The sequence below is a fragment of the Numenius arquata genome, chromosome 2 (assembly GCF_964106895.1).
Source record: "Numenius arquata chromosome 2, bNumArq3.hap1.1, whole genome shotgun sequence".
Classification (NCBI taxonomy): domain Eukaryota; kingdom Metazoa; phylum Chordata; class Aves; order Charadriiformes; family Scolopacidae; genus Numenius; species Numenius arquata.
Window position 1 is genome coordinate 4,692,655 of NC_133577.1, and position 14,034 is coordinate 4,706,688.

General features: G+C 36.0%; 1 protein-coding gene across 1 annotated transcript in view; it reads right to left on the bottom strand.

Moving 5' to 3' along the window:
* AHI1 (Abelson helper integration site 1) overlaps positions 1-14,034 on the bottom strand; it is a 93,581-nt gene that overhangs the window by 64,824 nt on the left and 14,723 nt on the right. The window contains exons 8-15 of the mRNA XM_074144651.1: positions 12,405-12,500; positions 10,891-11,076; positions 8,678-8,830; positions 7,371-7,503; positions 6,310-6,433; positions 4,039-4,268; positions 2,562-2,665; positions 1,818-1,936 (exon numbers count right to left, since the gene is read on the bottom strand). Of these exons, the coding sequence (XP_074000752.1) occupies positions 1,818-1,936; positions 2,562-2,665; positions 4,039-4,268; positions 6,310-6,433; positions 7,371-7,503; positions 8,678-8,830; positions 10,891-11,076; positions 12,405-12,500 (1,145 nt within the window). The remainder of the gene's footprint in view (positions 1-1,817; positions 1,937-2,561; positions 2,666-4,038; positions 4,269-6,309; positions 6,434-7,370; positions 7,504-8,677; positions 8,831-10,890; positions 11,077-12,404; positions 12,501-14,034) is intronic.

Genomic DNA, 14,034 nt, shown 5'->3' on the forward strand with positions numbered 1-14,034 from the left:
AAGTTAAGAACAACCAGCTGTCAATCAAAGTGAATTGTGTTGATCTGTGACCTCCACCCCCTCTTTTCTCATGCAGGGAATGAACAGTTAATGCTGACGCGTAAAATTATCACTGCTGGGTATCTGATCCTGTGGTTTATTGATAGATTTAAGCCAATGTAACTGTGGGCTGTGGTCAAAGCAGCAGTCCTGCCGCTGTCCTCTCCACCCTCGTTTTCCCAGGCTCTCCCTCATTTCTTCTCTAGCGTTTGGGCAGCTATCAGATGAGCTGGATCAGATAGTTGATTAAAATGAAAATTAATCATTTGTATTTGTAGGCTGATTTTCAGTCGGATTAGTTCACCAATCTGACTTACTCCGCATCAAAAGATCTCCAGAGCCGATAAAAAGGAAATGCCAGGAATACATGGCCAAAGGTGTGGGACACAGAAGGAGATGGTGTGTCCCTACAGATAAACTGGCTTAATAATTGTGAAATGGCATACCATATTAACCCTTTCTTAGAGATTCATATGCATGTCCATTTTTCTCTCTCAAATTAGAACTCTCTGCACTTTTAGGAACGTTAGTGATAGAAGAACACTTCAAAAACTACAGGTTCTCTCTATTATACACAGATTTCAGGCTTTGATTGAGTGGACAGTTCACCCTTCTAGCACGTTCATTATAATTTCTCATTTACAGGTAAAGATGAAGAGTGCACTATAAGACCGGAAAGTCTTCAGCTAGTTCAAACATCCAACCCAATATATTTAAGAGAGATTTCCTCAGAGTGTACTTTAGTAAAGTATGAGAGTGTAAAGAGGTATTTCCCCCAAGTAACTTCATGTAGAACACCAGGGACCTTTGATTTTTTGTGTGGCAAGGATTTCATCCCCATGAAATTAGGGATGATTATTTAGAAAGAGCATTCATATCTTTAATGTGACTTTCCAGGAAAGAATATTCAGGTGCATCTTATAAATGCGTGTAACTGATAGAAGTAAGACTCTTCTCAGTTTCTCCCAGAGAAAGGACAAGAGGGAATGGACGCAAATTGAAATATAGGAAATTCTATTTAAAATTAAGAAGAAGTTTCCTTCACGTTGAGGGCGAATGAACACTAGAACATGTTGTCACAGAAGCTGCAGACTCTCCATCCTTTGAGATATTCAAAACCCAACTGGACAAAGCCTGCATAACATCTCTCGGGCTTTGATTATTGGGGTTGGACTGGACACTCTCCAACCTCAGCAACTCAAGTGATTCTGTGAGTGCCTTGTTTTTTATTGTAGTTTATTATTAAAGAATCATGTTCACAACTATTTAAAAAGAGAAAATCATTAAGAGGTAACTTAAAAATATCTCACCGCCTGCTTAATATACCATAATACCTACATCACTGCATATTTCAGTATTTATGACAATCTTCATTTCATTTTATCGTCAAAATACTCTTCCCAGAGTCTTAACAATGAGAAACCAATGCAAAAATAAATGTTATAATTTCAAAGTTATTTTCACGCCCAGATTGCATTTTTAGAAGTGAATGCAATCTTTAGGAGACTCATGTCTTCTCCTTCATGCCAACTTGAGCTCCCAAGTAATCTAGTTGTTTTGGATATTGTAGTCTAAAAGACTTACCCAATATCACACAAAAAGCCTGTAATGCAGCAGCGTTTTGAAACGGTTTCCTAACCCCAGTATTGCTATCCTTGATTATTAGGACATCTTTCTTCTCCACAACTATACATTCAATAGTTTCATGGCACTTTATTTCGCCAAGTAAACTTTAAAACAAAAAGGAAATACACACTGGTCACCAAAAATCTACTTACATTCTGAGATCCATGATTCTCAGGGTACTGTCTTTGGCGTGGATTAATAAACGCCTTCCATTTGGATGCACCTCCAAATGATTTATTGGTGTTCCTTTAATATCATTTTCTTTTATTTCCTACAGAAAGAAGGAAAATAAAGTATAAAAAACAAACAAACAAACAACTTTGTTTTAAAATTCACGTTTTTACACATTATGATTCACTTTTCTCTTGCATTATTCTTTTTCTGCCCACTTCATTCTTAACGTATTTGGTTAAGGAAAAAGGTTGTTCCTATATTAAGGCATTACATGCCAAGCAATCAACTTCTCACTACCACAAGGCAGATCCTACTGCGACTCTGAACTTCTGAAGCACAGCCGATGACAGAAATGCTTACTGAACATTAAGCATCTTAAGGTACGAACAAAGGTGATTTGTAAAGCCTGTGATCTATTTTATTGTCTCCAGGGGAACAAAGATAATGCATTAGCATTTATCTGTTAATACAATGCTATTAAACCTCAAGCATTTTCATGTTTTATATATCTAAAAAAACCTGAAGTTGCAAGACGATTAACAAATTTTAACGCAGTGAATCACAGCATGGTTTATCACCTTTTTAGTAGCATTATTTAAAGAAAATACACCATTTGAGTTAAACAAAATTTAACGTATATGAAATTTTTTATTAAAATCAAATTAATAGATTTGAAACAGTTCAAATAAAAATTACAATGCTAGTTTAAGAAACCTGGATACCTTATTAACCCTCCAGTGCTGAAACAGGTGTTGAGAACTTCCTTTGACAGATGTATCCCAAACTATTATCAGTCCTGAGCTATCTCCTGAGAACATGTGGAGCCCTGTGAAATAATAACGACTTATAAGTAGAAGAATATCACACAAAAGAACAAATACAGAAAAGGATGTATGAACAAGAAACAATTTTTTTCTATTTTTTTTTTGTGAACAGGCAAACACCAATTCTTGCCTCTCTTTTGCTCATACTACATGACATAAATCAATACCATAGATTTGGATTCAGCACATAAAAGAATAACCAGCACCCCAGTATATGACTTCAGTTTTTTCATTTTTACTTATGTTCTAGAACCAGCAAAAAATTGAGCATTTTTGGTTCAATGAGCTTCACGCGATAGGCTAATGCTTACCTATACATTCACTGAGAGCATCTTAAGAACAAATACTCTTTTCCAACAGTTCTTAAATTAAGCACAAATAGTTACTCTTTATAAAAATGCAACTCTTTCATCTTCGTTGTACCTACTCCTGTGAATACATCCAGAGGAACCACCTCATTACTAATGATGTCACTAATACCAGAGAAGGTCAAACACTTCCAAGTATCTTATTCATTCACCCATCTTCAGTTCTTCCCACCCTCCACTAGTATGTGTCAGTACAGCTCTATCACTCGCTTTCAGCTGTTAATCTAGAAGTTAACATTCTTCACAATGGTCAAATCTATCCTTCTCTCTCAGTTTTTCACATTCTCTGTCAATGCTGAAGAAGCTCATCACCTTCCCACTTCTTCAGTCTAGCATTAAAGTCTTCACAATCTAACTACTGCTATCTCTTTATCTTTATAATGAGTTGGTAACTTTGAATGACGATGTGGTAGAGCTGTCTTTGCTACTGTTCTGATCATGCAATCTCCTGTTCTGAAGTTCTGTTCTGAGAGTTCTCGAGAAGCTGGTTTCAGATTTTCTGCTTTTAAGTTAGTACTTAATTCTTCTACCTACTTCTTCAGCCAAACATGCCTATTTTCCAACTTACCTCTCTACGCTAACTGCTAGGCTTTTCACCTGCATCCTGATCCATTTGTCTCCTCTGAACAGTAGCATCTGTGCTTTATGTTCTGCTATTTTTGCTGCATATGTACAATATATCAGTTAACCAACAATAGCTAATTATAGGGGCAATAGAAACTAAACTATGATGAGAATTTGCCCAGTCATCACTGCCTGATCACTACACATTTGTTTGCCTGTCCTTTCCACACTTACCTCTTCCGATTACTCTGAATTCATATCAGAGATTATGTGTCTCTTTGTATTCATCCAAATAAGGCATCACAGTAACACATTAATTGCAAACGCAGCTAAAAATATTCTATTATAGAGTTTCACATCGCCTCTATGAAATAAAGCAAACTAGTAACACTCAAGTTGATCTTCAACTGAGGACTTTTGAGAAAGTAACACTAAATACATACCTTCTGCATCAAAACAAAGCGTGTTGATGAAACTTTTGTGACCATCAAGCTCCCGTAACAGCTGCCCATGGATTTCTTTCACATTTGCATTCCAGATTCTAATCACCGAGTCGTAACATCCCGTCACGACCAAGGAGTCAGCAACTGGGTGGTACTTTGCAGTGTAAACAAATGAAGGATGAGGGAAAACTCTCACTGCGGACGCCGCCTGCATTTCGATTTTCCACATTCTGAAAGGAAAGGACGTTAGGAAATCTACTGTATAAAGCTATCGCATGCACAGGTATAACTGATGCCGTGTTTTGTACTAGTGGTTTTAGAGGCAAATGCTTGGAAACGCTTAATACCACCTCTTTATCCTACCACTTTGTTCCACCTACATTTAATCCCTTAATATGGTACTTTCTAACAAGAGTTAAGATACATTTACTACTTTGCATAGCACTCCATCTTCAAAGTAAATTCATGACTAATTGCACACTTAATGAGTATTTTGCACATTTAAAAACACACATAAAGAATTCCATAGAATGGATGTTTCCTTCTTTTGGGAGTTATAAAGAAATTATTAAGATCCTCTGAGGTATCATTCATTTAAGGCAAAAAAAAAAAAAAAAGGTAGAACAAAAAACCCACAGAGGAAAATCCAGGACCACTAAATATAAATAAAACCCCAGAAAGCACAACAACTACCTACCACACAGTGATTGTGATCTCAAGGATGTTTTCTTCACATAAATTCAGTTCGTACTATTCATCTATTTCCTATCCTTCACCACACATCGCTGTAAGATCAGATTTTTCTTAGGAAGTGTTTTTTTTTTGTTCGATGCTAATATATTTTATTATTGAGCCTTCCCCAAAGATGAGTCCATAAAGAATGGAATGGTACCCGGATCATGAAATACATGTGGGTAGCACATTTCAGAGTGCGCTCAGTTACAACATGGAATTTAATTGTTTGAGTGCCACCCTTCCAGGTGGAGTGACTACTTCTGGTGGCTACTGAGGAATTGTAAGCTTACTGTGAGCTGAGTTCATGACAAAATTGCAATCCCTTAGAGTATAGCAATTAACTTGAAACTTAATGTGCAAAGGTCACAAGGAGTCTATCTTTTAGAATGGTTTTTCTCTAACAATATAAAGGTTAATTTATTGCACTCAAATAATGTGGGACTAGAGCTTGGGAAGGCTCAAGTATAACACACAAAACACTATATAATGAAGGATTCACATTAGCTCCCAAATTTCCCTTCAATTGCCTCAGAACACAGTCCGAGACATAATCCAGGTAATAAATTGATAATGACTTCAAAGCGATGGGGCGCCTTTTGGGCCTCATCCTTCAATTCTACCACGTTTCAACGGCAAAATGCTCCCAATATGAAAGGGAAAAAGCAGAAACTCCTTGCCTACACTGAGACTTTTTAAAGAGCTTAAGGCAACGGTCAACAAATACGGGAACTAACAACTCGTTCAGTGACTATGCAGAGTACACAGAAAAGGAGGCCGACCACTAGAGTTTCAACTTGCTGCCACAAATTTAAGAACTGAGGAACAGCTGAGGTTTCTTATAGGTAGCATAAGTGACTGAAATTGATATTTAATTCAATATAAACAAATACTATTTAATCTGCTTCCAAATAAAAAACAAAAACATGGGCTAAGATGTTAAAATATTCTTTTTATTCCTTCATATAAGCAGCAAAAAAAAAGAAAATAGTTCCACACATACAATTTAACAATTCTTCTGGCGTTTTAATGATGCAACTGCCTGTAGCATTACTGAGTTGCATAACAGAAAGAAGCGATAGGCATCTGAAGAGCTAAAGGAAAAAAAAAAAGCCCTATGAAGTTCTATGAAGAACCTATGAAGTTGCTCGTAATAAAATTGTGTAGTGTCACAACCATACTTTCATGTTTTTCTACAGTTTTGAGGGTTCTGCTTAAGGACAGAAAATCCCAACTGTCTCAGTGACTTTTGGAAAGAAAGTTTTTTGGGTTTTTTTTTGCTGCACTATAGATTTAGACACTACAGTTGGAAAGCTTAGAAAAGCTTTGGTCTCAAATACATATATATTTGAAACTAATATAGTAAATACAGCACAAGTGATTAACTCCATCATTATTTTTATAATATTATACAGTAACTCACACTGCAATTAAATCTTTAATTAAAACATCATAGCACATTTTAAGTAAGTAAAGAAACTGGACCACTTTCTTTAGTGCTTCTGATGTTATCTGCCAGAACATCTTCATCATACTGACCTGACAGTGCCATCAGAGGATGCAGTAAGAAGGTATTGATTGTCTTTTGACCAGCAAAGATCATACACTATGTTAAGGTGACCATAAAATTCTCTCAGGAACTGTCCAGAAGGAATTTCATACACTAGTGAAGTTTAAATGGAAGAATAAAAATCCTGTAAGTATTTACAATCAATTATATGCAATTATTAGTGCAAAGTTTAGTCTAATCTTGGGCTAAATTTCTGCTAGCATAAGTCAATTTATGTTCTTTATCTTCTCATTTTCAGAGAACAAGATCAAATAGTTGCTAGATACACACAGACAGCAAGCGTATACTTCCATCTAGTGGTTCGTGGATGTCACAAGTGTCTTAACCCTTAAGAAACAGTCGACTTCCTTTAAATTATTAGAACCAGACTAGGATTATTTTTTTTTATTATTTAATTTTGACAGCTACCCAACCAATCTTTGGAATAGATTAACACAGAGGAAGTTTTCTGGGGCTGTGTAATAAAGGAATCTAGACCTACTGTTCACTGCATTTAAACATTTACTACACTTAAAATACTGTTCTTTCTGAATCCCAAAATTCTTATGCAGGGCTTAAGAACTATGCAGTTGAGGCTACCGTGAAGAAGCACCCCAAGTTTGACTAATAAGGAATGGAACTGGACCATGGAAGACAGCAGCCTCCACTAGTCAATCTGGAGATGACAGTATTCCAGGTATGTTACTTTCATGACAGGTTATGAGAAAAAACACAAAAAGCACATGGTGGAGGGTGGAAAAACTATTTCACTGAAAACCTTATTATCAGAAGGTATGTTCCTTTTGCAAAGTGATTTAGTATTTCCGTTAGGCCTCTGTGCCGACATAGTGTGATTTCATACCAGTAAACTGTATGTACATTAACCATGTGTGAAAAGCCAATTCCAGCCCATTTAACACAGAAAGAGCATTTTCCTCAATGCTCTTTAAAGCAATTTACAAAACACAATTGAAAAATACATCTTTCGGCCTTGAATTTCAAACTACATGACTTATAAGAAAAAAAAAAAAAATATATATTTTTAACTTACAAAGAATGGGATAGCCATTCCTTCCTGCACACGCTGCTGCCAGTGTTTTCCCATCGTGAGAAAAGCGAATACAGAAACAGCCCATATCTCCGCCTCGCAGCGAAAACAGATGCTTGTTCGGTATGCGGCAAACCTAGCTTTTCAGGTATGAATTGGGATTACACTGTTACGAATATTAACTACCCACTGCTTAAAACACATTCTTAGTTCCTGTCATGCATAAGTTTATAAAAGCTAGTGAATTACTGAATTTAAAAGAAAAATTCAACCTTAAAAACACACACAGTTCTGGTGTATAACTTAGGCTACATCTAGTTTGTATATTCGTTTCTGCCCCATTATTACAAACAACTAGCAAATTTAAACACCAAAGAAAATTTAAAATGGAAATAATTTCCTTAATCTTAAGAAGTGCTTAATAATGACTATCGTCAATAATGTAAGCTGCAGCATTAGACTGTAAGTCAAGCTTGTCCAAGGAGTCTAAGTACAACTTTTTGTGACAATGATCGCAGTGTGAACTCAGAGCCTTTGGTCTACCAAATCACCTTTAGCATTCCTCATCTCTAGTTCAGTTACTGATTTTTTTTTTTTTTTTAAAACATAACCGGAGATGAAGCATTTCAAAAAAATTGCACAGATATTACAGTCCCCCTTCCTCTCTCCCAAAATACTACTTCTTTTTCACCCAAGGGCTTTTTCTCTAGAACTAAATTCAAAGTTTAAGGGTAATTAAAATACCCAGAGTAGTTACGTGATTATTTAACTTAAACCTGATTTACCTTTGTGAATGAAAAACTAGTATAAACAGATTCATCTACATTTAAAAGTATAAAAATAGATTACTGATGAAGTCATCAAGAACCTTCTTAATAAGGTTCTTCAATGAAAGCTCCTTCCTAATTCTGTTCTACTGTAAAAAAAAAAAATAACTTTAACTGAGGGAATAAAAACAAAACAAAAAAAAAAACCCACAAGAAAACCTATTTCCAATCAAGCTGAAATCTGAGAACTGGTTTCCTGTCTTACTTTCACTACCTGAATAGCCCTACTCTTTCAAATTCCTAGAAAATTCTGGATATAAAAACACCTGACAGTTCTGGGGAAAAAATGGTTAAAACCTGCACATTTGGTAAGAAGCTAAGCATCCTCTACTATTTCTGAGAGTTCCTTATGTTTTGTATTTTGTGTACTATTTAATTTGCTTTAATGAATGACTTGCTTCATAATACTTATATCATAAAGTTATAAAAAGATAGTATGTCTTTAAATTATTTTTCTTTAAGAAGCAAATAAAAACACTTCACCTGCCCAGGCAATCTTGTCCATTTAATTGGCTCCTTCTTCTCCTCTGGAATAAGTTCACATGATTTTTTAGATCGCTCTCTTTGGACCTCACCCAGTGCTGCACTACCTTGTTCCTGCTGAACAGCTATCATAGAGCGGAATGAGGGAGCAACCTTTAAGGTAAACAAAATTAAGTATCAGGAAAAAACATTTTTAAAACAAACAGTGTAATATCTGAAAAGATTCAAAGGTACATTTCAAATGCATTGGATTTTTACATCTGAAAAACAGAGATTGGAAAAAAGCTTAATACATGAAAACCGCACAGCAAAAATTTCATTTAGAATAACCTGAGCAAGTCCAAAAGTAACCTGAGTTTCCAAAGTTGTGTCAATCAGACAGTACCAAAGATTTTTCAAATAACTGATAGTTAATAAAAATAGAAAAGTATCTCAGTCAGTGAAAATTATTAGTACTCTACTAATGAGTGAAGGTGATGTATAAAATACATCATTTCAGCATGCAAATAGTTCCAGTGACATTAACCTACCACCTTCAAATCAAAATCCTGCTTCGGCAACAAAATCCATTCATGGTACCAAAAGGCATTACCAGTGCCGTGTATTGAACAAACTGTGTTCAAGTGTTGTAAAGAAAAAAAGACTGACCGCATTTGTGATTTTAATTGCAGATAAAGTGTATAGACTTTCCAAACTTCTATAAGTACACTCGCTGAACCTTACCTACAAGTTACACCAAGGTTGAATACGTGGGAAGCCTTAAGCTGAAGGCACAGAGGCCATTAAGCAGAAGCTGCAGTCCTTATTGGTTTCACTAAAACAAGTCTCTTTAAAAACACAGCTGAATACCAGGCAAAATTACTGTTTTCTTCCAGGCTGACAGTTGACAGGTATCCACTTCAGGGTGAAAAACTATCTGTGTTCTTGTGACTAAAAAGGGAGGTTGGACGCCTACTATGCAAGTAGAAAGCAATTTAGGAGCTCAAATCAATTGTCCACGCATAGATGTCTATTTCAATGCCCTGTTTTATCCAAGACATCTATTTTCATATCTACCAGCCCATGCAGGAGGTATGGGAGATCTGGGCCCTTCTGGAGAAGCAGGAGACAAGGCAGGATCTGTAACAGATCTTACATGGAAGCCAAAATCTATGCATAGAAAACTGTATCATGCCATGGCTTTTATCTGGAGCTCAGTCCTAGCCTTGGCAAATTTGGCATTTATCAGAACTAGGATGAAATAATATCAGTAGTCAATGGATCCAAGTCAAGCACAGCTTAGAAAGACTACGCAAATTTACCACATCACTTGAGCTTCACAGAGGACTGTGAAACAGGGACAGCTACAAACCACTGGCAGCACCTAAACATACCAGGAAAACATTCAGACCATGGAGAACACGGGCTCAGAACTCTTTGAGAAAGATGAAGCATGTGTGCTCAAGCAAAGCACACGGAATTCTTAACAACCTCAGCAGCTGACTGAGCAAGAGATCTGCAGATGTCATACTAGTATAGAGATTAGAAAAATGTCCCCAAAACATATGAACTCATCCCACAGAACAGCTTGGTTTTGGACCACATCTCACCATGCTTCCACAGATCACACTTGATTGTATGAACAGAGAGCAGAAGAAAGACTTATGACAACTGCAAATACATATGGAAAATTATCTAATTGACATTGTAGAACAATAAATGCTGTATTTATCTTGAAAGCACATCTCAGAACATACCAATGTAAGTCTGTCTTTAAAGGAGCTTTCATTTGAGAAAAAGTAAGACTCATTATAGCTTGAGGGTGCAGGAAATCAGAGTTAAGTGACTTACATCTTCTCTCACTTACAGAATTTACACACCTGCACGAGTCCAGTGACTTAAAATGCCATTTCTCCTAATGAGAAGGAATATCACTGCAAGAATGTACCCTCAAAGTTTTCTGACTGTCAATGGCAAAGTATGCAAAGTTGCAGATGGAAAACTACATCCAATTTTTTAAATACAGCTACGAAGGGCTGAGTTTGGAACATGTATCCTAAGATGCAAAGTTCTTATTATGGCTAGTTATATGCTAGCTATTTTATATACTGCATACAAGTACAGCCTTTATATAGATGCATAAAAACACACACACGCACTCTAGCTAGTTACTAATTCCTACAGAAAATTCTGTATATTTGCAAATATATTTATACATTAAATACTTAACTTACATGATCTGGAAGTTTTATGCCTCGTACGGTTACATATAAAGTTGATGGGTAACGATTTCTAGGACATTTTGCCCACCAGTCATAAACCTCAACAACATTCAAATGTGACTTTGTCCTTGGAGGTGGGTAATATAATTGCAGACGGAGTTTTCCATCAATGTTTCGAACTCCATTTGCACCTACAAGCTGGAAGGGTGATTAAAAAAGAGGAAAAAAATGTGTTATGTTAACGTAAAGATAATAAAAGTCATTGATTATTTCTCATATCTCAAATAACTACAGTATAGACTCTGAAATCCACTTCCCATTGGGGAAATATATTATCCCTAAAGGTGCTAATGAAGCAAGCGTGTATTAAAGACCCCCGGGATCAAATCACTAAGATTAAAGCTTAGATGGCAGCCTAGTTTTAGAACACGCTTCATATGCACAATGGTAATATCCTGTATGTGGGAAGACCTCTGCATTACACCCTTTTTTTTTTTTTTTTTTTAAATTACTGTTTGCTAGAATCATGTGAATCTCAAAGGACTGTCAATCCCCAAAGAGCCTCTTCCAAATCTGCCCCCTTTGAACGCTGCAGCAAAGGTCATTGGTAAGGCTTTGACTCAGAACAGAAGACACAGCAAAGCAGTAACCTTTCCAACTTCAGAGGAAATCAGAGTTCTCTCTCTTGAGCTGAAGAACAAGTGCACCTACTGCCATCAACACTGACCACTTTATCACGACATTTCTACTTTGATTGATACAGATGAAAGGATAATGCAGACAGATGCAATAGGAATGAAGAACAGGCCATAATTTTATTTGTATTTATGAGCTGGAAAGTCATCCTTCCCTTTGCTCGGGAGTAGGCTGTACTGAAAGCGTGGATGCACAGCTCCCACCAATTATTTACCCACACAGGGGGTAGCAGACCTCTGATTCCGGTAGATTCATCTTTGGCAGAGCTGAGAAGAGACTCCGTATGAAATGATATGGAGGTCCCTCTCCCTAAACTCACAGTCCATTATCTTCTCCTGAATTTCTCACGTTATGGATGCCAAGATCTACCACCCACAGGGGTAGGTGCAAATGAACAACCCTCAGGCAAATTAAAGCTTGTCAGCTTTCAAAGGCCAAATTGGCACATTCAAGTCTCGCCTTACAGAATAGCTGAGGTACACAAATTAGTGGATTTGTCATTTTCTTTGCAGAGACAGTCTCATGAACACACAGAAAGCCCTCAAAGAAAACCTCCTTCTGTACTTTATGAACAAAAAAAAAAAAGTTTATAAATTCTAAACTTTCTTGAAAAATATATTTTCTTTACTGTCAAGCTTCTTATTGTGAATTTTATGGGGCAAAGGAAGAGGAGAAGAAGAGCACAGCCAAGCAAACAAAAATTTGTTTTTCCATCTCTGTTGCCTGGAAATATTAAAAAATATTTTCCCACTTAGTGTGGTCAGTGTCTTTTAGATAATTAAATAAAAAGATTTATAAATTTTGTTTCTTCATTTAAATATTTACAATACCTTTAGAAATGCCCAACAAATTTTTCGGAAACCACGTTCCTGAATTTGTACATCAGAGTTGGCTCTCACTTCATTCATACTTAGCAAATCAAGGATCTGAAAGTATTGGTAGGAATATAAATATATTTCTGATTAATATATACTTCATGATAATTAAAACACTGTTGAAAATATGCTAGATGCATATTCACCAAATTGAAATTTCCTTAATTTAGTGAATCGCATCTAGCAATTTAGTGAATAGCCAATTTTAAGCAATTACAAAAACAGTACTTCTTCCACACAAGCAATTAGATCCCTATGCATTTACCTGATGACTAGTTATGACCTGCTTTAAAAAAGAACATCTGGTCTTTAAAAACTATTCTTGCTTCGCTTCTATCTCAATAAATGTGTTAATGTGTAATTTTCATAAATCCTATATAGTTCCTAAATCATATAGATCACAAATCTGACAGCCAAACCCGTTAATCTAGCTGGAAAGCGGCAGTCAAGAAGTAAGTTTTCCTTTTTTATCACTTATGTCACAGAATCAAGCATAGAATGGTTTGGGTTGGAAGGGATCTTCAAAGATCATCCAGTCCAAACCCCCTGCCATAGGCACGAGATCAGGTTGCTCAAAGCCCTGTCCAACGTGACTTTGAACACTTTCAATGATGTCCATGCGTTTCCTCATTTCTCTGCTCAGTGACCAGAATCTTCTCATATTTAGCCACTCCTGAGGGTTTATCTGGTATTTGGATAATTGGAATCCAATTTGGATAATTAGAATAATTTGGAAAAATTGGAATCATGCTTTCTTCAAATTGGTATTTCATAAACCACACTGAAGTCAAACAGCATGCTTCCAGTATAGTCATACTTTTAGTCTCAACACTAACATGATTTTCATGAAGAATCTTTACATCCAAATGTAACTACTTTTGTGTTAAGCAACTAAGGACTCTTAAGTCCATGAATGTGTTCATTCTGAGTATCACAGAACACAAACATATGGTGATATTGTATATACAAACCATTTGAAATATAAAAAACAAGGAATGAAAAAATATTTGTTGTATTAGGTTCCCATTTTCACATTAATACTACAGAATCTCTCCTTACAAATATTGAAATACTTAAGCTTAAAATCATGTTGAATATATACCTTACAATTTTACCTCTAAACATAATTGTATTGAAGGATGAATTAATAATTACTGTGTGAAAAATGGGAGAAGAGAAGAAGATGTCTAAAATGTTAATGGAAAACAAAGCAATAGCTTGCTCATTGACACAAGAGAAAGGAGGTGTTGCTACAAGCAGGCAAACTCCATCTCTGAGATTTTGGTACTGCAGCTTCTTTTCAGACTTCAAGAACGTAAAAAAAGGAAAAAGTGATATCCTTTCTACATGGTGCCCTCCCTCCTGATCTGGAATGATCTTACCGGCCTTTCCCAGAAGTTTGACAGTTAATGTAATAAGAAATCTTTGTCCTCCTTACTACTGTCAAACCAGGGTTTTTTTTGCTGTAAAAAAAATGTTTTGCAATCACCAATATCATTTTTTGCTATCTCCACTTAATTCCGTGTCTTACGGCTATGCTATTAACCCAATATAACTGAAATACAACAGCTGAATCAGTCAAATA